Below are 22,971 nucleotides of genomic sequence, written 5' to 3'. Positions count from 1 at the left end.
CAGACTCAGAAAGACAACATAGAATGTACTCACTCATAAGTGGATAACAGATGTAAAGCAAAGGATAACCAGACTAGAACCCACAGCTCCAGAGAAGTTGGGTAACAAGGAGGACTGTAAGAGAGATGCATGGATCGCCCTGGGAAGGGGAAAAAGATGAGATCTCTGGAGTAAACTAGGGATGAGGGGGAGACAATAGAGGAGAGGGGATGGGGGAATAGAACATGAGGGAATGGGATGTTCGAGCTGGGGAAGGGATGGAGTGGGAGAGTAATGAAAGACGAAGACATTATGGGGTTAGAGAGAAACCTGGCTCTAGGGACGTTCCCAGGAATCCATAAGGATGACCCCACATTAGACTACTAGCAATAGTGGAAAAGGTGCCTCAACTGGTATACCCTGATAATCAGATTAGTGAATACCCTAACTGTCATCACAGATCCTTCATCCAGTAACTGATGGAAGCAGATGCAGAGATCCACAGCCAAGCACCAGGCCAAGCTCTGGGAGTCCAGTCTAAGTGACGGAAGAGCTATATGAGCAAGTGGGGTAAAGATTATGATGAGGAAATCTACAGAGACAACTGAACCAAGCTTGTAGGAATTCACGAACTTTAGACCGACAGCTGTGGAGCCTACATGGGACCAAACTAGGCCCTCTGCATGCGAGAGACAGTTGTGTAGCTTGGCCTGTTTGAGGAGCCCCTGGCAGTGAAATCAGGATCTATCCCTGGTGCATGAGTTGGCTTTTTGAAGCCTATTACCTATGCCATGTTTAGCCTTGAGGCAGGGGGGAGGGGCTTGGTCCTGCCTCACCTAAATGTACCAGGCTTTGCTCACTCCCCAAGGAAGGCCTTACCCTTTCTTGGGGTGGGGGGACATAGCAGGAGGAGGAACGAGAGTGGAATCTGTGGTTGGTATGTAAAATGAATAAAAAAAAATTCTTAAATAAAAAAAAAGAACACATTATTCCTTTCCATAGCATGTTTTGTAGGCTGTTCAATAAATACAGAGTAAAGCCTCATCAGATACACATACACAACAGGCAACAGACTTACGCACAGATTCAGACACAAGTGCAGACCCACACAAGAGAAGATCACCAATCAGCCAATAATCACAAACTATAGACAGATGGAAGGCACTGAGAGAGAAATGGAGAATTCAAAAGGAAGTGCCTTTGTTTTTATTCCTGAGATTATCTTTAATGTGTTAAACAGTGTGTGCATGCATGTGTGTGTTGTGTGTGTATGTGTTGTGTGTGTGTGTTGTGTATCAGAAGCTAGCAATTACTTTTGTATAATTTGAACAGATTCTTAAGTAACTTAGTCTTTATTAAAAATCAGTTACCAGTGTGACAATGCTGTAGATAAGATACAGTTCTTGCAGAAGTGCAGCAGTATCTTTTTAAAACAGGAATTATAAGGTAATTTCTACACCCACATGTACTTGAGTGCATGTGCACAAAATTATACACACATTTTGGGGCACACATGACCAAACAGTAGAATGAAGTGCAAAGTCATTCAAAACATTTAATACTCTCTAATTTTGAAGTTACTCCCATGGTCTTCCTCGTGCTTATCACTCTCTCAGCTTCTCACTCAGCCCCACACTGGCAGCAAATGACTTTGCTCACTTATTTCACAAAGACAGAAACGGTTAGGTATGAATTCTTTGTCTATCCTCCATCCTACCCACATGTATCTGTCCTCTCATCCATTTACCCTTTTCCTTTGCCTGGCAGAGAGTCAGTGCTCCTCTTGTCAGGAACTATGCACTCATCTGTCCTCTGAAACTTGACTCGGGGGTTTGATCTTTCCATTAGTTCTTTGTCATCTCCATCTTTATTAACTAGCCCCTAGTTTATTCACTTCTCTGATGACGTTAAAGTAGTTTACAATTAGTAGAACCAAACATACTCGTGTCATGCAATGGTCGAGCTGTAGAAGAAATGCTACCGCTGTCATTTCCCCTTCTCGCATTTTTCCATCAGCAGAGCTTTACATCTTCATCTGCAGACAGCAGGCAGAGACTGTGCTACTGTGAGTTTTTTAAACCTCAAAGCCCACTCTCAGTGACACACTTTCTCCAAAAAGGCCACAGTGACTCCAACAAGGCCACACCTTCTAATCCTTCTTAAACAGTTCCACTCCCTGGTGACTAAGTATTCAAATATATGAGCCTATAGGGCCATATATCACAAATGTATAGTTATTTTTTTTTAAATAAGTGTTACCTGTATTTTACTTAATATAGATTAAGTAATACGTTTACCATGTTTTTCCAAATACAATATGCTTTTTCCAGTTTTACCATAACCAAGAGCACAAACTCAAGAAATTTAAAACAAGAAGTTTCTCAATTGATCTTTGCCTCACCAATTTTTTTTATCCAAAAGTTTAAGCCAATGCCTCAAGTGAGGTCATTCTAGATGGACCAACTTCAAGAGTTCAGAAGATTTTATGTCACACAATAGTATGATTGCTTAAGTGGACAAAACCAATACTTAGAGACAAAGCAAGATAACTTGGTGACTCTCAAAGAGCACTGTGCAAAGGCCACACAAGACAGCAGATATGGAAGAAGGGGCTTCTTTAAGTGACATGACCATGCTGAGCAAAACAATGCCAAGTGTGAAGTAGGATACATGCTTATCTTCTTTCTTATAATTATAAATACTATCACTCCTTTTGAATAATCAGTTTTGACAAACACCTTTAAGAACCTCCACTTCCTAAGACATCTGCAGCCATTTATTATTCCTTTCTAGACAAAAAAAAAAAACAAAAAAAAAAACAAAAAAAAACTAAATGCCTACCAATATAGAATGAAAGATAAGTTTAAGAATTTATGTTTCAATTATGAAGTTCAAGCCTTGATATAAGTAAGAATGTAATTAGTGTTGAAGGATGACATGATTAAGTGTATCCAGCTCTGAGAATTAACTCTGAGCTTAAGAAACAAGCAACTACACATCTTAAACAAGAGAACTCAGAGGGTCTACTATTCTTCCTGTGCTACCTCATGCAAAGATTCAGCTGTTCACTACCTTAAACTGCTATCAACACTCTGAGGAGCTCTACTTACTTTACATTCTTCATTTTGATAAAGGCAATTCCTTAGGAGCTGCATAGTAATGCTTAACTCTTTAATAAAGCCATCCTCCTGTATAGACACAAAAAAGTTGAAAACATGAATGTAGCACTTTTTAGAAACAGTAATTCTGCAGTTGTGCTGTAATCATGCCCGACCACCAACACTTTGTGAAAACTGGCAAGGTATGGTGACCATATCTCAAGAAACACATGCACCAAAAAGAAAAAAAAAAAAAAAAGCTATTTCTATTCCATCAAGCATAGAGGAACTCAGATATATAATAGCCTTCATGTTTCATCCCAATAAAGTAAGGCAGGTACTGACTGGTTTTCAATCACATCAGGTGCTGGCTGACTTTCTCAATGATGAAGTAGGGCTTTTGGCTAGGCATGAAAATAAGAAGCAGGAAGAGAAGCTGTCAACATGGATTCTGTTACCATGTACCAGTTAAACTATGAAATAAAGCGTTGTCTTTCTTTTTAAAGATTTAACTTTACTTTTAAATCATGTACACACAGACAGACACACATGTCTGTGTGGGGGTGTGTTCATGTGAATGCAGTGCATCCAAAGACCAGAAGAAGACGTGTTGGATCCTCTAGAACTCAAGTCCTCTGAAAGAGTAGTATATATTCTTAAACAATGAGCCATCTCCCCACCTCCTTCTTGTTTTCTTAACAGTTTTTACATAAAAACTATTCTGCACATTGATTCCCAGACTGGCTGAATCAGTTTGCAATCCCAACAACAGTGAGTGAGTGTTTCCCTTTCCCTATATTGATGCTAGCATTTGCTGTCACATGTTTTTCTATTTGTTTGTTTTTTATAATCTTTCTTGAGACCTTTATCAATGAGCATTTCATCTACATAACTACTTCCCTTCTCTCTTATTATGTATATTAATATATTAATTAGTATATTATACATAATAAGTAGAATATATATTTGAATATTTAACTATTATGCACATGTACATTCATTTTCTGAAAAAAAGTAATATAAATGTAAATGTTACTGGTCATAATTATTGCTAGTCAGAGGTAATATACAGCCACGATGTTATATTGTGTTTATATGAAAGTACAATTTATATACACAGTCAAGCATTTCAATGCTAGAACAAACATCTGGGATTCATAGAAGGAGATTGCCTCATCAATTGCAGGATTCTGTGACTATGTCGTTACAAGTGTTTATTCATGAGATAATAAATTTGAAATGTATGACTGTGCCTGACATATGAACATGTAATTAATCATAGTTGTTACAGATTTCATGCCCTAGAGAACTTACACTTTTATTTATATATTCCATTTTATAAAATATTTTTGCAATATATCATGTGAATATACATATTTTTATCTGTGCATAACAAGAATGAATAATATGTAAGTCTCACTTAAAGATTTCCAAATGAGAATCTCAGTAATTTACTGCCTCTACCTATGTTCTAAGTCAGACACTGATTTCAACCTTGTGCTCTTTGTAGGCACGAGAACAATGGAGATAGAGTCACTCTACCCATGTTCCCTTACAGGAGAATTCAGACCTTGAAGTCACCTTTTTTTTCAGTGTTGCTTTCCCCGGCCTCAGAAAATCCAGGTTCAGTTGTGCATTGATATGCTTCATCTGCTCCATGCAGTTCTCTATGAGATCAGCTGAAAGAAAAAGGGGCCATTCCATTTCTGAAGACGTTAAGGCTGCATATATTCAAGTCACTGAAAACCTGTACAAGTCTAATCTGTGAGAGAATAATGGATTAAAAGGGAAAAAAAGAGCACAACACTGCAGCCCACTTGTTTTCATTTCTTAGTGAGTTTCCAGATTTACTTTATATTTTCATCCTTGCATGCTTCATCTTAGCAGCAAGTCATTAGTTGGATGGATGGGGTTTGTGTTCCTATTACTTTCTTTCACCTCTCCGACCTATAATCCCTGATGTCCAGAAGAGAAACCATCACCCTACACTTGATCTCAGCCAAAAGGCTGAGAAGTGTAAAAATTTATATAAAAATACTGTTCATTTGATATTATTGGTTTTACTGTACCATAAAAACTATGTTTGTATGTGTTAGAGATATAAAATGTGCTTGTATACGCTAATAATTATGAAGCTGAGTAATAGGTTAAAGCTTGAAATTTCTTTATATATAGTCTCTAGAATAACAATCACTACATGTAAACAGAAACACAATCTACAAGCATCATCTTTGTATTATTGATTGATTGATTTTTCAGTACAGGGGGGAGGGGTCAAAGTCCAGGTCCTATGTTCACTAGGCACTTTATTCAAAGCCTACTCATTTTGTACTTTAAAAGCAATTCATGTGGGGCTGGAGAGATGGCTGGGTAGTGAAGATGGTTAGCGTTTTGCTACTGCAAAGACCCTGAGTTCAGCTCCCAGCACCCATGTCAGGCAGCTCACAACAACCTTTAACTCCAGCTCTAAGGGATCCAATATCCTTTTCTGTCCTCCATAAGCAACTGCAGCCATATGAACATACCCACAGACAAACATACATACACGCACATAATTAAAAATAAAATAAATCTTAAAATAAAGAAGTAAAAACAATGAATGAGTACTGCTAAAAAAATTTTAAGTGTCATTGAGATTTTAGTATAATTTCTTTATATTTTTAGTTTAAAGAAAATTAAACAAGTAGTAGAAAATATGATTGTCAAGATGCCATATAAACAACTGATGGTGAAGATCACCTCTCAAAGCATGCTTCTGTGCTCGTCTGCTGACAGCCAGAAGTGACATCAGAGCATTTGCAGCAACTCTTTTCAGGACATCTTTGGGAGATTTTCCTTCATAGCACTGCAGAAAACAGACAAAACAGGAGGAAGGGGGTAATGCAGAGGGAGAGGAAGGAGAAGGAATAAATAACACCAAGGATGCTTGAAAGTAACATAGGAAATTGTATTATTTTATATTTACCTAAAATTATATATAATATCTATGCATATGTATATACAGATACATAATTATATGAAGGTATGAGACTTGGAGTAATAATGCACCTCCCCAAGAACCACAGACGACCTAGTGAAAACCCCAGGACCAAGCACAAGAAATTCCTCTTGAGTTGGTTGGGCAGGGGAGTCCAAAAGACCCCTAACACAACACAGACTATTGCTATTGTCCCTTGTTGGAGCCCAGAATTTGAAGGTAAGGCCCTATTGCACTTCGGACACAGGACTTGGAGGAAACGTGACGGAACTGATCTGGAAGTTTCTTCCCCAAGGGCTTTCTCTCATTGTACCCCAAAGTGCCATGCAAACTGCAAGGAAGAAAAGTAATCTACAGTTCTATCTAGCTGTTAACACCAAGAAACATAACACCAACTAGGCTAGAAAGATATCCACAGTGCTGCGACAGTGGCACTTTCATCCTGGGTGTAGCCTACCTTGTCTGATTGTACCTACGGCCCTCAAAAGAGGGAAACCCATGCCTGCTACTGTAAACCTAGCCAGGTACCTGTGGCTGGAGAGGTCACAGACTCAAGATGAGTACCTTCTATTGCCATTTTCCCAAACTAACATAAATTCTAACTGCATTCTAAATGCATATCCTCATATCCACAAAACAGTATAGCTTTCACCCCTATTAAAGAAGTTTCATTTTTGCATCAATTGGAGAATGACTAATGGTCAAAATGCAGAGAAAAAAGTGGACTTTGGGTTATCAGCCCAAATAATAAATCTACAATTCAACTTCTACATCTAAGGCTCAGAGAAAAGTCATGGGAGATGGGTATGAAAGATTGTAAGAGCCAGAGGCCCGAGATGCTTGCTGTTAATGAATCTCCTGGATGTGACAGGAAAAGTGCACCCATGAACTCTCAGCTATATGGTTGCCTAAACAAGACCAGCATAATGACAATACAGGTTGACACCGACAAAGACAGGAAAAATTCCATGAGGTCCCACCTATAGACAAAGAGCTACAGGCGGCTGATGACTGATGGGAGAGGAAAAATCAGTTTCCTTCACAGATGAGATTCCTCATAGGTTGTCTAATCTCAAATAAGCAGCCCTGTGTTCTGTCTCCTCATGTGTACACACAAGCAAAGCTAAATCGATTCAGTATGTTATATGTGTATGTGTGTACACAAATACACACTCACATATGTGTGTAAATATATCCATATATATGTAATAATAATAAAGATTTCATGAATGGGAGGGTCACAGGAAGAGTAAAAGAAGGAGAGAGAAGGGAAGTAGTCATATAGCTGCAATGTTCGTTGATAAAGGTCTCAAAAAAGATTGTAAAAAACAAACAAACACATAGAAAAACATGACAGCAAATGCTGGCATCAATGTGGGAAAGGGAAACATTCATTCACTGTTGTGAGATTGCAAACTGATGCAACCAGTCTGGAAATCAGTGTGCAGAATCCTCAAAAAGCTAAATCAGTTCCACCATAATGCCAACTCTACACTCCTTGGAATATACCCATAGGACTTAACATCAACCTCCACAGATATTGTTCAGCCATATTCATTGCTACTCTATGCACAAAAGTCAGGAAATATAACACTCTAGATGTTCACCAACTGATGAATGGATAATGGAAATGTGGTATAATTAAATAATGTAATATTATCACCTGTTAAGGAAAGGGAGATTATAAAATTTTCAGGTAAATGGATGAAGCTGGAAATAATCATTGAGTGAGGTAACCCAGATCCAGAAAGCCAAAGTCTAATGTTTTACCTCATGTAGATGTGAGCTTTGAATTTTTACATATGTCTGTTAAAACTGGAGTACCCCAAGAAGTCAGGAAACAAGTAAGGCCATGGCTGAGAGGATTTTGAAGAGAGAGGAGACAGAGCACAGGCAGAATGGAGAATGAGGTAAAATGGTGAGTAAGGAAGAAAGAAGGGTAAGTACTGTGGAGGATGAGAGAACAGGGTAAAGGAAGGATATAGGGAGTGAACAACTAACACTCAAGACTTTTGAAAAATATATGGAGTTACCCTATAACAAGGGCAACAATGATGCTACCAGACACTACAGACTAGCAAATAAAAGTCCAGTGCCAGGAATGTATTTCCTCATTTGAAGTTGTTAGTCATTGAGCTGAAGACAACACATACTCAAGTCATAGAACATAGAGAACTACAGCTGATACTCATCAGGAAAGTTTATCATTAATGGCTGGCTTTCATATAGCTGAAGTGTGCAATGCACAGAGGAGAAAGTAATCATCAATCTTACTGAGCTGTGAACCTTGTGATCTACAATGACCTACAATGAAGCAGATATAACCACTGTTACAATGTCATAGAAGAATCCAAACCACTTTCTGGTTGGATTTGAGGCCCACTCCAAAAGACAGAACGTTTGCTTGGCACTGTTAATAATGCCAAGAACCTAAGGCTAGCTGGCATAGGCTCTAGGAGAGAATCTATTGCTATTATTCTGCTAAATGGATACAGTATTAAAATGATTCCTAAAGATTTCTTGTTATACCCATATATTAGTTTATCTCTCCACCCTCGTAGATGTGATTAATACAAAGACCCACAGTTGGTCACCAAGAAATGGCAGAGAGTGCTGAAACTTAAAGAAGATATCCATATCACACCCCATCCTCCAAAGGGATCATTTTGTCCCCTCTTCCATGATGATCCCTGAAGATAGGATCATCATGGAAGAGGGGACAAAAAGATTGTAAGATTCAGGCAGTGGACAACTTCAGAGAAAAACTGTTTCCTGGATACAACAGAGCAGTTGCACCGAAGAACTGATGTAGTGGGTAGCAATTCCAGCTTTGATCTGGAAGTTCCAACCCCCATTGAGGCTTTGGTAACTGTCAAGCCTAAAAGGCGGGGGCCAAGAGAGGATCCTGAAGACCTGAGATCCCGATGTGCCGCCTCTCTTGTGTCCTGGACCCTGGACGCCGGAGGTAGACCAAGCAGAGTTCTCCAAAGAACACCGCTGGACTGTGCTACGTCTTCCCCAGACCCTGCAACCTACCTATGCCTTCATTTGTAAGTTATGCCACTAAATAAACCTCCCTTTTAACTACGTGGAGTGGCCTTAATAATTTAACCAATGTCTGGCGCCCAACATGGGGCATGACCCCACGACCCTGAGATTAAGAGTTTCATGCTCTACCGACTGAGCTAGACAAAATCCCAGCAGGGAGAAGGTCAGGAAGTCCCATTCCTATCTGAGGAGGTACTGAGGGTTGCTGGAAGAGGGAGAATCAGTCTTCATGAATGAGGACTTGGAGCATGTGGTGGTTTGAATGAGAATGGTCCCCATAGGGGCACATGTTTAAAGACTTGATTCTCAGTTGGTGTAACTATTTAAGAAGGATTAGGAGATGTGGCCTTATTGGAGGAGGTGTATTACTGGGGATAGGTTTTGAGATTTGAAAAGACTTGCACTCTTCCTAGTCACTTTCTCTGGCTCATGGTTGTGTCTTAAGGTGAGAACTGTCAGTTCTTGCTCCAGTGTCATCCCGGGCTGTCTGCCTGAGGTCATGTTCCCTATCATAACGGCCATGGACTCTAATCCTCTGAAACTGTAAGTCCCAAATAAACTCTTTCTACTAGAAGTTGCCTTGGCCATGATGTCTTATCACAGCAATAGAAAATAAACTAACACTGAGAGGCCATGCATGCTCCAATATCTGGCCCTATACCCGGGCATACACTGCACATACTGCCAGCACTAAATGGACTCTGTGGGTTTAAAATAAGAAACATATGAAATTGGGAGAGAATACTAGTGTCAGGGGTAGGCAAAGAATTAGAGAAGAGGGAATGGGGTGTGATTGGCTTGATAAAACCCATTATACATATGTGAGAAATTCTTAACCAATAAGAAAAAAGAATCAGAATCAAGAGATAAAAAAAAAAAATCTTATACCTAGTTATAACTACACACTATTTCTGTATGTATTCCCTATGATATAATTCTATAAAGTAGTCATTTAGAAGATATTCTGGGACATGACATTTTAATTAATTTCCTAATAACAATTTTCTATGAGATGAAAAATTTTAGAAGCAACTGAAACAAATAATGAAATCCTTTCATTTTGCATTTGAAGAACTGAATCATATGAATTAAATGATTTGACTAAGGCCCACATATGATATTCCTCTCAGAATAGTTTTATAAAGACTTTAAGTATTCTTTTGAAGAACATCAGGTTTAGGATACTAAACTACCTCCTGATATTTGAGCATGTGGCAAAACCCATAGCCTACATGAACATAGAGAAAAATACATATATCATCTATAATAATAGGTTGCCATCTAGTGCATTCTGATGATACTTTGGCTCACATGTATTATCCATAGGGCAAAGAAAACAAAGTTTTGTTAAGACTATCAATGTCCTGCCTTACATTAGACTCACGTTTTCTAAAATAATGTGTACACAAATAAAAGTCCTCTGTTCATTCCATCTTAAACTTTCTCATTCCTTTCCTTTTAATAAATGCTATGCATCCACAGTCTATTGCTGATATGAACAAGAAGAAGATGATTTATAAGGAAACATCTTACATAACTAAGATACATTTTCATGTTTCCATATCCACACAGAATGAATGGATGATAGTATCTTTTCTAATTTGGAAGAATAGAGAGAAACACAGTCATTAGCAAAGTCATGATACCCTATGGTTGAATAATACCTCATTTTTTTTCAAGGTTGTAACACCAAAAGGTAATAAACAAACTTTATAATAAATAACATTACAATGTTCTAAGGAAACAGAAGAGCAAGACAAATTTCAATAAATCCTCTGCCATGGAGTTTTCACCAAATAGCTTCTTATAAGCTGGCTCATCTTCACTATGAATCTAACGGAATAGAGCACTGTTAGGAAAACAATACCCTCTTTGCCCTAGCTACAACTCTATTTCACCAGGTCCAGCAGGACTGGCTACAGGAAGAGGCTAGACTCTCTGAGTTTCTGGTCTTCTCAGAGAGGACAGAAGACAAAGGTTGAACACATGATTCTTACAGCACTCTTCTCCTAGGGAAGTCATTTGAACCCCCAAGAGGAACACATGCTGATAAAAGCAAAGCTTGTTCTACCAGAAAACTGTTCTGATAAGGCCAAAGTTAGAAAATAAGTTACTATACTGGATGGAAGAATAACTTATAGAAAGGGATGAATTTTTTTTCTTGTTTGCTATACTCTTTAAAATGCAATAATCTCAGGGAAAAAAAGTTTGTTAATCTGACAGAACCAGTGTAGCTGAAGTTTTCCTGTGTCCCCCCCTGGCCTGTGGGCAGGACAAATCTCTCACCTGCCAGTCCTGCAGCCACTTGGACCCAAGTGAACACACAGAGATATGAAACCTTAGACTTACAAATATAGGATAAATAGGATATCTTCTTTAATTTTGCCAAATACAAATAGACTAGATATTATAAATTGACTAGATATTGTAACTGTAATTCTTGGTTGATAACTGTTTTGTTATATGTAATTTTACTATGTTAAAGTTAAAACCTTCCTTTTTGAAAAAAAGAAAAGGGGAAGTGCTGTGAAAATCGCTCTGTATAAATAAAATGCTGATCGGCCAGTAGCCAGGCAGGAAGTAAGTATAGGCAGGACAAGCAGAGAGGAGAATCCTGGGAACAGGAAGGCTGAGTCAGGAGATGCTGCCAGACACCATGAGAAGTAAGATGTAAAGTACCGGTAAGCCACAAGCCACATGGCAACTTACAGATTAATAGAAATGGGTTAATTTAAGATATAAGAACAGATAGCAAGAAGCCTGTCACGGCCATACAGTTTATAAGTAATACAAGTCTCTGTGTGTTTACTTGGGTCCAAGCGGCTGCAGGACTGGCAGGTGACAGAGATTTGTCCTGACCATGGGCCAGGTGGGACACAGGAAAACTTCAGCTACACATCAGAGACAGCATCCAGTTTTTTGTTTTGTTTGCTTGTTTCTTTCTTTTTAAGATTTACCTTATGTGTATGTATGTGTGCCAAAGTGTATGAACGTGCACCACGTGCATCGACGATTCCATGGAAGTCAATTAGAAGAGGACACTGGACCTCCTGGACTGGAGTTATAGTGGCTGTGAGCCATCGTGTGAGGCTGGGAACTGGACCGAGGTTCTTCCCAAGAGCCATAAGTGGTCTTACCCACTGAGCCATTTCTCCAGCCCAGCATCTAGTTCTTCACTGGGAGAAGCTGGGAGGATGCAGGTAAGGCAGGAGCTACAGGGGAACTATGGCCTCACTCAAATGCTGAGCTCCTAGAGGAGACCAAGCTTCTGAAGCAAACACTTCTGGAGGCAGATGAGGAAACGTAGGAGGCTGTCAGGATTCTTAGCTGTACTGAGAAAGCAACTAGATTTCATAGAACAGAGAAAAAAAGTGCCCCCATGGAGCCCTGTAAATCTTCCATGTATCCTTTAGCTGGACCAGAGAGTATCTCCTTCTGTCCTCTTGCTGTTGCTTTTAATTAAATTTCCGTTAATGTACAAAGAAATGGCTTTCACTGTAACATTTTCATACATGTCACTAACACCCCATTACTCTCCCCTCTCCCTCTTTCTTGCTGGTCCGGCTCTACCTAGAAGCAGCACACCCTTCTGATTTTATGACATCCATTTCCCTCTCACTTCTGCTTTTCTACCAGCGTTTCTTCATTCCAACAGTTAAGGCTGATGTTAAAAATGTACAAGTAGTCACACCAGAAACATCTTCCTGAGGATAATCCTCACGATCAAGAGGACAGGAAACCCTCCAAACTCAAAGCAACAAAGGGACCACCACAAATCAGCAGAGGGAACAACGGTGTGAATTCCATCTAGCTGACGTACAAATCCTTCATACATGATTCCACCTTTCCCACCTTTCAAGAGGTGATACAAATCAGAAGATGGTATTAAAAAGCTCCCCAACCCATCCCTGAGTCAGTGTCTCATATGTCTGATGCTGGCCTTGAACACCTCCTATGACCTTGAATTCTTGCTTCTCTTGCCTCTACCTCCTGAGTGCTGGAATTTCAGGTGTATGTTACCATACCCAGTGTATGTAGTTGGAACACAGAGAATTACACATGCTTATGCAAGCACTCTACCAAACTACACTTATGGTAAGCTAGCCCTTATGCCCAGGACCATAATGTCAGACACTCAAATGGCTGAGACAGGAAGATCATAATTTCAACGTTAGCCTAGATTACAAGGTGAGTTCAAAGCCAGCCTGGGCAACTTAGAATTAGTCTCAAAATAAGAGATAAAACAAGGAGCTGGGGCTACAGCTTAGTGACAGAATAGAATGTCTGCATAATGTCACACACACACACACACACACACACACACACACAGCTTTACATGAGGTAATTCTTAAAGTCCTATTTATACTTGTTAATCTATTTATAGTTTTGTATTTTATTGTTTACCTAATCAAAAACTAAACATTGATTACTTAATAAGATTGAAAATTTTTAAATTATGAATACTGAAAGTGAATTCCCTTAAACATATATAAAGTCTAGAAAACAAACAAAAACAAGTCAAGAAATCACACACCTGAAGAATTGTTTCATTAAGTCGCTCTGAAAATTTAAGACTTTCCGGAGTTCCATCAAGAAGAAAAGCCACTGTTGGGGCCTGGCATGCGCTTGTTCTGTCCTTCTCCTGAAGACGCCTCTTTTCCTCCTCGGCCAAGAGAACAGACAGGAACTGGAGGCTGGCAATACTCAAGGCAGGGGACCTGACTGACAAGCCCACACATCTGCACAATGTATCTAAAGGGAGAACGATTTCAGGTTCAAATGTTTGAAAACTTCAAAATTAAGGAGTGAATTATTCAGATTCGTCTTAGTAGTTAAATTTATAGCATTCTTATTTTTAATGATGCAAAGCTATCAATAGCACATGGATAAGAAATATCAAGTTTTAAAGTCAGTATTAAGGCAATATACTGAGTTAAATCTATTTAATTTTTCATTATGTTATGTATTTGTATGTATACAGAGACAATGCATGGATGACTGCTTTGAGCTAACATCTAAAGTTCTGAGAATTTTTAAATTCTGAATTTTTATTTCAGTGCTATGAAAATGTTAGGCAGAGCTTGGAGATATGGCTGAGGTATGGCTCAGCACTTGTCTAGCATGTACGTGGCCCATATGGAAGCCTCTATTTAATATGTTTCCTAAAAATATATTTTAAAAATAATTAAATAAAATGAATATTAAAAAGACTAGCAAATGTTAGATATAAATACTATGTAAAATCTTGCGATGCTAAAATTTGAGACTATAAAGAAATCAAAGTTTGCCGGGCGGTGGTGGCGCACGCCTTTAATCCCAGCACTCGGGAGGCAGAGGCAGGCGGATCTCTGTGAGTTCGAGGCCAGCCTGGGCTACCAAGTGAGTTCCAGGAAAGGCGCAAAGCTACACAGAGAAACCCTGTCTCGAAAAACCAAAAAAAAAAAAAAAAAAAAAAAAAAAAAAAAAAAAAAAAAAAAAAGAAATCAAAGTTTACTACCTTAAAAAATAGTCAATTACTTATTTTAATGAGAAACAAAAAATAAAAAAATAACCTCAATTTTGGTATTTCTATGCTATAAAAGTGTCTTGAGAAAATATAATATTTTAGAACTTCTCATGCTTTATATGAAATTCCATGTATGTACATTTAACACAGAATGCCTATAGCAAAAAAAGGCCTGATTTTTATGGGAAGAAAAATAAATCTAATTGTTTTATAAACTTAACATGTATGTTTTCATGAAACCATAGACGTTTCTTCTTACTTGGTTTTTGGCATACTGAAATTTATTGCAATTTTTCAAATCTGCATTTTGGGGGAAAGGAGGATCATCACCAGTATTGATAATTCTCAAGTCAAGAGTCCTGCAATTCTTTCATATGCCATGCCATAACTACATGGAAAATTTACACATTTAACTGGGAATAAAGACTTATCTTACTTTTATTAGATGAAAGACCCAATCATTCAATGATCTTCTTACCAATCACTGCCTCCCAGTGCTCGGCAAGAGTTGAGGTAATAATAAGAAGGGAAACAGCACTAGCTTTCCTCAGGAGTGTGGCCAGAAGGTCAAATAAGTGTGTCCATGTGCGATGAAAAGCCAATACTAACTGTACATCTGTAAAATTAACCAAAATACTTCAAGTTATTAACAAACGAACTCTTCAGAAATATATAACTCTGCACACACACTTGTCAAAAAGAAAAGCAATAATTGCCAGTGGCTCAGGTGCAGAACACACCAATCAGAAGAGTGACCTCCCTGCCAGCTGAACTGTCCCACTCCCTGGATTCTGTTCCCAAGGCCCATTCCAGTGCTCAAGAAAAGCAATAATCAGTATTTTCCTAGTTAGGGTTTTTATTACTATGATAAAACACTATGACCAAGAGCAACTTGGTAAGGAATGGGTTGAAATAAACCCATAGATCTCAGCTAACAGTGACATCTTCAAACGCTTCAGAGATCTACAGAATATGGCATTTAAAATGTTTTAATAACTTAGAAAATTTTCTTTTTGTTATGACTATGAGACATGTCGGTTCCTGGCAGTACCAATCTACTCGAGAGAAAATATGGGCATTGAAGAAACTGCATATGGAGTTAACTTTCATTGTGGCCAAAGTTAGCCACTGGAAAACAAAGTATCCTCGAATCAACTGCTGACAACAGGACAAAACGGACAGACAGAATACAAAACAAAGGACTACTGATTCTTTCCAAAACAAGTGTGGTTATGGCTTTATCAAAAGGCATCTTCTAAGGCCAGGACAATATGGCCCATCCCTGAAGTGGCCTTCACAATCCAGAAAAGGTACGGTGCCCTTTTCTTCGAAGGCAGCTGAACAGACAGAGGGCCGATGGCTTCTGATGTGGAGTGGAACAGCAGCTGAAACAGTTATTCTTGAAGAGTAACTAAACTCACACCTCTCAATAGTAGACTGGCATTTAATAGAGGGATATGGAGAGAAACAGGGTGCTGAGACGAAACCACACACACACACACATAGCCAAGAAGAATGGGCAGCTGAATTCAAAAAACATCAACAATTTCCAGAATTTAAAATCCTGAATCATGACAGGACACTAGTGGAATTCAGGTGTTTCTGGTACATGGACTGCTCTCACCCAATGTGAGGTTAAACTATTGACCCTGTGTACATCCTACTTCACAAATGAGTCTATCAGATACGCTAAGCCTATAAACTGAAGATGATGCCCCAACACTGCAGAGAAACCTCAGGTAACTGTCCAGGCAGCTGGCTATTTCTGTCAACCCACATTTTTTTTTTTTTGGAAGCTGCTCTTCCTGTTTTTATTTTTTATTAGGTAATATTATTTCCTTCTTGGGTCTCTAAGGGAGTTGAAGATTAGTTAGTTATAGTTGAAGATTAGTTAGGATAGAAAGTGGATTAGGTACATTTTGGACTTACCAAAATAGGATAGATAACGGAATTATTTTCTCTGAATTTGTCAAATACAAATGGACTAGACATTGTTTGGGTATTTATTACTTGTATATATGGCATATAGTTATTGTACTTTTGTATATAGTTTTTCTTATGTTAGTTATAACCTTTTTCCTTTTTTCTTTTTATTAAAATAGAAAAGAAGAAATATGGTGATATTTTAATTATACTGAAATGTGATTTTATTTGTATGCTAATAAATGAAGTTGCCTAGGGGTCAGAGCAAATAGCAATCCATAGCAGAAACTGGGCAGTGGTGGTGCATGCCTTTAATCCCAGCTCTTGAGAGGCAGAGCTAGGCGGATCTCTGTGTGTTCAAGGATAAAGCCAGCATGGAGATATATGCCTTTAATCTCAATACCAACCAAAGAAGACATGGAGGTCTGTACAGATGGGCAGTGACGAGGAGGTCACGTGGTTGGGTTTACAACCAATGAGAAGGTAGAATAGAAAGTCAATAAAAAAGACAAATAGACAGGAAGTAGGTTGCTGTGGGATGTTAATGTATGTCCTGTGGGAGCCCTTCTTGGGTTCCTTGTGGCGTTACCCAGCAGGTTTGCATAGAGGATGATTAGGACCATGGGCCTGAGTGCAGGTGTCTGAGATGGTTTGCACTTGGCTGTACTGGGGGATGGTCTGTATGTCAAGTTGCTCTGATTGGTCAATAAATAAAACCTGATTGGTCGTGGCTAGGCAGGAAGTATAGGCGGGACTAACAGAGGAGAAATAAAAGAACAGGAAGGCAGAAGGAGACTGCCAGCCACTGCCAGGACAAGCAGCATGTGAAGATGCTGGTAAGCCACGAGCCGTGTGGCAAGGTATAGATTTGTAGAAATGCGTTACTTTAAGATGTAAGAACAGTTAACAAGAAGCCTGCCACGGCCATACAGTTTGTAAGCAATATAAGTCTCTGTGTTTACTTGGTTGGGTCTGAGCGGCTGTGGGACTGGCGGGTGACAGAGATTTGTCCTGACTGTGGGCAAGGCAGGAAAACTCTAGCTACAGTAGGTCTCTTGCTGAGGAGGACAAACAGCAGTGAAGGGTAAGGTTTTTAGCTCTTAGCTATTGCTCTGACCTCTTGGGCTTTCATCTTTGCATTGGCTCTGTGTTTCATATTTAATAAGATGGTTACACCTATAGTGACACATCATCATCTATCACTAAGGAAAATCAGGACAGTAACTCAAACAGGCAGGAACTTAGAGGCAGGAGCTGATGCAGAGGCCATGGAGGAGTGCTGCTTACAAGTTTAATCCTCATGGCTTGCTCAGTCTGTTTCAGTATAGCGCCCAGAACCACCTGTCCATGAATGGCACTGCCCACAATGATCTGGGCCCTCTACATCAACCATCAAGCAAGAAAATGCACCATAGGCTTGCCCTAGACCAATGTGATGGTGGTATTCTCTCAATCAAGGGCTCTCTTCCCATATGACTCTACTCCGAGTCAAGCATAAAAATCAGCCTGCACAATTATCCATGTAACTACAATTAATTTCATTTTTTTCTACTGCTTCTTAAAGGTATGTCCCTCCACCCTTCTACAAAGTCACACAAGCCATCCTCTCATTAAAATATGGTCAACAACAATCAGAAATTGTGATACAGTAAATATAAACTACAATTTCAAAACTGCACAGTAGGCACATTATAAAACATGACAGTGTCTATTTCTGTGAAACAAACTTTCCTCTTATTTTCTTTATTCCCTCTAGCATCTCTGTGCAGAGATGAAAAGGAAAGCACAATGTGCTAAGGTCAAGGCAGAAGAGAAAGAAAACTTTCTTTGAAGAGCCAAGCAAAGAATTATTCCACAAAGAAAGCTACACTACAAAGTGGACTGAGCACGGCTGCCTGTGTGGACCCCATGTTAGAGAAGTTGACCTTCCACAGTGAGGATGCTGTCTGTGTAAACGGAAGTTGGACAGCAGTGGCTGTCTAGGGAATCTCTCCAGTGACACCTTTGTAGTTCTGTCACCATTCATCAAACTTCACTAAAGTAAGCTAGAGACATTGTCTAGGCATTCCTCAGCACCAACGAGGTGCTTGGAGAGAGAACCTTTCAAGGATTCAGGTCACAACCAGTCCCAGGGCTCCTCAACTATCATATCACTAAACTCATTAAGAGGTATTTTAGATGTTTGCTCATTGCCAATCCCATAAAAATTTAATTCCAAAGATATGCTGTGTACTCACATATTCATGTACTACATGCATATTTGTAGTACCCCTTTAAAAATTCATAAGTACTCTTTTTATTCAATAAAGGCTTAGGAACAGTAAAATATTTAAGCTGGAAGGTAAATTTAAAATGTTATTAACACTTAACTTTATTACTGTACTTACTAAATATTTTAGTTGAATTTGTTTTTGCATATTATAAGGAATTGAATTATATATTTGAACTAACAAATCATATAAATATATAGTATACTTATTGATATAAATATCTAACATACTTGCATATATTAGAAATACATGGAAACAGAAATATAGCCAAAGTTTAATAAAAATCATTCACAACTTAGTTTCTAAGAAAACAATTTTAAAATACTTTCCTTAAGATAGATTGTAATGAACATTTATACTTTTGCAAGATACAAGAAAAAAAACTTAGCTGCTAAATGTACCTTCAGATATTATTGATAATTTTGTCTTGCAGTATTTTTTGTAACTAATCATAGGATTAAATAGTTCTTTATGATAAAATACATAGGAGGAACAATAAAAAATATCTGTAGGGCCACAGTAGTAGTCACACCACCTCTTGTTAGGTGTACTAGATCAAGTGACTCATCATCTTCATCATAGTTTGGTGCACTCAGGTTGCAATGCTTTGCACATCTTCATGAACTTAATGTCAGTGTTGGTCAAGTAACAGCCACAAAAATCCTACATGAGAAATTACTTAATAAAAAGAATTCATGAGGTATAACTTGACTCTGTTAGATCATCATTGTAATATCTAACTCACCCGCTTCTCATAAGAATCAATTTTATTATTGTTAAGACTGCAGTCTAACCTAGAAAGCATAATTAAATTATTGCTACCATGAAGTGAATTTCTAAGCATGATACTACTGTAACTCAAACACAGAGGTAATTTTAACATGGATATAAATGATGCTGAGGACTGGACTTGATCAGGATTGTTGTAGAATATTACTTTAAGTTTGTATTACATTTGTTTATGCTGTGAAACATTTGTTTAATGATGCAAAGATGTGTTGCATTCTTTTATATTGCATTTGTTTAACTCTGTACTTTGCCTGTCTAAAACACCTGATAAAGAACTGAATGGCCAATACCAAGGCCAGAGAAAGGACAGGCAGGGCTGGCAGACAGAGAGAATAAACAGAAGGAGAAAAAGAGGGTTGAGGGAGAAGAAAGAAGGATCATGAGTAAGAAAAGAAGGGGCTAGCCACTCAGGCACACAGCCAGATATGGAATAAGAAGGAAAGAAAAGATATACAGAGACAGAGAAAGGTAAAAGCCCAGAGGCAAAAGGTGATGGAATAATTTAAGTTATGAAAAACTGGCAAAAAACAAGCCAAGCTAAGGCCAGGCAATTATAAGTAAGAATAAGTTTCCATGTGATTTATTTGGGAGCTGCATGGCGGGTGGGGGGGTGCAAAAGATCAAAGAGCTAAGAGTATAAGAGTAAAAAGGAACCAATAACACAGGATCATGGCATCTTTTACTTTCACACCTCAAAGGCACAGCAAATCCACATAATTCACAGGACTAAATAAGAATAAATTGAAGTCAGGTCTGATGGTGTATGTCTGTAATTCCTGATTAACTAAGAGGCTGAAGCAAAATGATTTCAAGTTCAAGGGCAGCCTGTGCTACAGGATTAGTTCAAGCCAGGGTGGACAACTTATCAAATCACCGTCTCAAGATAAAAAAAAAATTTAAAATAGGTTGGACTTTTCATAGTGTCCCACATTTCCTGTGCACCTCTGCATAAGGGAGACAGCTGTGTAGCTGGATCTTGATGCAGCAAGGAGGGGCTTGGTCCTGCCTTAACTGAATGTAAGCTTAGCTGTACCCTCATGGGAGAACTGAGGAGGAGATAAGGGGTAGGTTGGGGGTGGAGGGAAGGTTGGAGGGGGAGGGAGGAGGGATGAGAGAGGGATCTGTGGTTGGTATGTAAAATGAATAAAAAAATAGGTTGGAGAGGTAACTGAGCAGCAAATTGCTTACCTAATTTGTACTAGGCCCTACATAAATCTTTGGGCTATGGAGGAAAATGAGTGAATGAATGAAAAGAAAGTCAATGAAGTGATCAGTTACATTATTATAAATGATTTATATTTAAAGTAAATATATTCATATATGATCCTATATATTTGATAATTACCACTGATAAATATAAACACATATTTCTGTCTATAAAATTCAGGGTTTGGCACATATAACCACTATACTATTCACTCAACCCTATATTTTTGTTTCAATTTTCTTACTACTAACCATTAAATTCAGCTTTCAACGTAAAGTAGGTCTCAATATTTTAAGAGCTTATGAAATGTTCATATTATATGCTAAACTGACTTATACCTGTAACGGTCATTTGGCCCTAACCACAAATATAAAAATAGTACTCCAAGCTCACTGCAGACTGTAGCATGTGTTTCAGCTGACAGACAGAAGAGACTTTTGGTCCAATTTTTTAAGCTACTCATCTGCCCTAAGTTTCTCCTGGAGCTACTTCAAATCATTCTAATTATAAAACATACCTTCAAAACCTCCCAAAATACTGGGAGAATTGGTGGGGGGTCACCTGGAGGAGAGTAAAATTTACTCCCTCAATATTGTTCACTTCTCATCTACACTGTAAAAACAAAACTTGGCTAAAGTCCCTATTGCTGAAGACACAGTGTACTTTGGACACAGGACCCAGAGAATCAGAGCTAGATCTGACCTGAAAGCCTCTTCTCTGAGGACACATTTCCTGGTAGCAGAAGGCCCCATTCTAGTTTTCAAAGGTGAGAAGCAAGCAATCGTCCTAACCAGCTAAGGTGCCTATGAACTACTACAGTGACTAGCATGGCACAAGAGCCCTAAGGATACAGTTCTGCCACCCATACCTTGGTGGTAACCAACAGGTCTCTAATGGATTTCCTCCACAAGAAGAAAATAATGCCTACTACTGTAACCCTAGCCAACTATCCAAGGCTAGTGAAGTCATGGATCTTGTATGAAAACCTACAGCTGCCAATTTACTAAAACAGCACAATCTCTAACTGCATTCTAATATTTGGCCTTATACTCACAAATAAGTATAGGTCTCACCTCTCTGCAACAAAAAGAAATGATTCATTGCAACAGATGGAAATCATTACAGAAAACCACATTTGATCAAAATTCAGAGACCAAGAGATTGTGTGGAGCCCAGTCCCAACTGATACATCTATCATACAACACCTGTCCCTAAGACTCAGGTACCACTGCAGAAGAACAAGGCAGAAAGATTGTAAAAGCCAGAGGAACAAGAAGTTTGCTGTAAGATTTTATCTCCTAGAAATGTCAGAGAAGCTGCAACCATGAAGTTTCATCAACATGACTGCCTAAAGACCTAAAGGACAATACCAACAGACATGCTAGAATGGAAGGAGAAAAATCTCATGGGCTTCAACCCTAGACAAAGAACTAAAGTCATATATGGAATATTGATAGTGGGAGAAATAGTCTTCCTCGGGAAAGAACTCCCAAATTGTTTACCGAATGGCCTATCCTGAAATCATAAACAGATCAGTAACATTATACAAACTCAGCAGGTTATGAAAGATAACAGAGGCCACGAATTTGAAAGACAGTGGGGGATGGAGACATAGGAAGAGTAGGAGGGAAGAAAGGGTAGAAAGAAAACGATGTGGCTATATTTTAATTTTTAAAAAATTAAAAAAAACTTACCTAATACATCTTTGGTGCACACAATGAGAACTCGGATGACATTAGTGATAAGAGGTTTCAAGAGCTCACCCTGTGTCACAAGGTTAGGATCTACCAACAGACAGGACTGCAGAAGCTGGGACAAAGAGGACAGGTATTCCAAGAGAAAGGAAGCCTATTTACAAAAAGACATAGAATACAATGAGTAACTAGATCTCATGAAAAGCCAATCTCAGTGGCATCATGGTGTTTTACTTTTCTATGTGTTGTAAGAAATCATTTCTTCATAAAATACACTTAATAAAGCACTAAAAAGCACTCATTATAAATTATGTGCTATAAACTTAATATGAAGTAGCAAAGCACAGTTTCTAATATTAGAAGTATGTCAATAATGGTTACATCAGCACTATCAACTATACCACCAGTAAATAAAGTAGTATTTCCAAAGCTGATTTCAGTATTTCATTTAAAGAAAGTCTTTATATTTTTAAAGTAGGA

The 22,971-nt window shown here is 38.5% G+C and overlaps 1 protein-coding gene across 2 annotated transcripts in view; it reads right to left on the bottom strand.

Annotated features, from left to right (window-relative positions):
• The window catches only part of Rttn (rotatin), a 182,387-nt gene that overhangs the window by 19,474 nt on the left and 139,942 nt on the right, over positions 1–22,971 (bottom strand). Inside the window, exons 38-43 of one of the 2 annotated variants that reach the window (XR_013046217.1) lie at positions 22,492–22,645; positions 15,087–15,224; positions 13,637–13,854; positions 5,817–5,922; positions 4,648–4,756; positions 3,090–3,167 (exon numbers count right to left, since the gene is read on the bottom strand). Coding sequence is in view for 1 of the 2 variants with exons in the window: in XM_042263930.2 (XP_042119864.2) it covers positions 3,090–3,167; positions 4,659–4,756; positions 5,817–5,922; positions 13,637–13,854; positions 15,087–15,224; positions 22,492–22,645 (792 nt within the window). In the remaining variant the exon portion in view is untranslated. The remainder of the gene's footprint in view (positions 1–3,089; positions 3,168–4,647; positions 4,757–5,816; positions 5,923–13,636; positions 13,855–15,086; positions 15,225–22,491; positions 22,646–22,971) is intronic. The other variant, XM_042263930.2, reaches the window with a different exon arrangement.

This window comes from Peromyscus maniculatus, chromosome 19 (genome assembly GCF_049852395.1).
Source record: "Peromyscus maniculatus bairdii isolate BWxNUB_F1_BW_parent chromosome 19, HU_Pman_BW_mat_3.1, whole genome shotgun sequence".
Taxonomy (NCBI): domain Eukaryota; kingdom Metazoa; phylum Chordata; class Mammalia; order Rodentia; family Cricetidae; genus Peromyscus; species Peromyscus maniculatus.
This window is presented reverse-complemented; position numbering and strand designations above follow the sequence as displayed.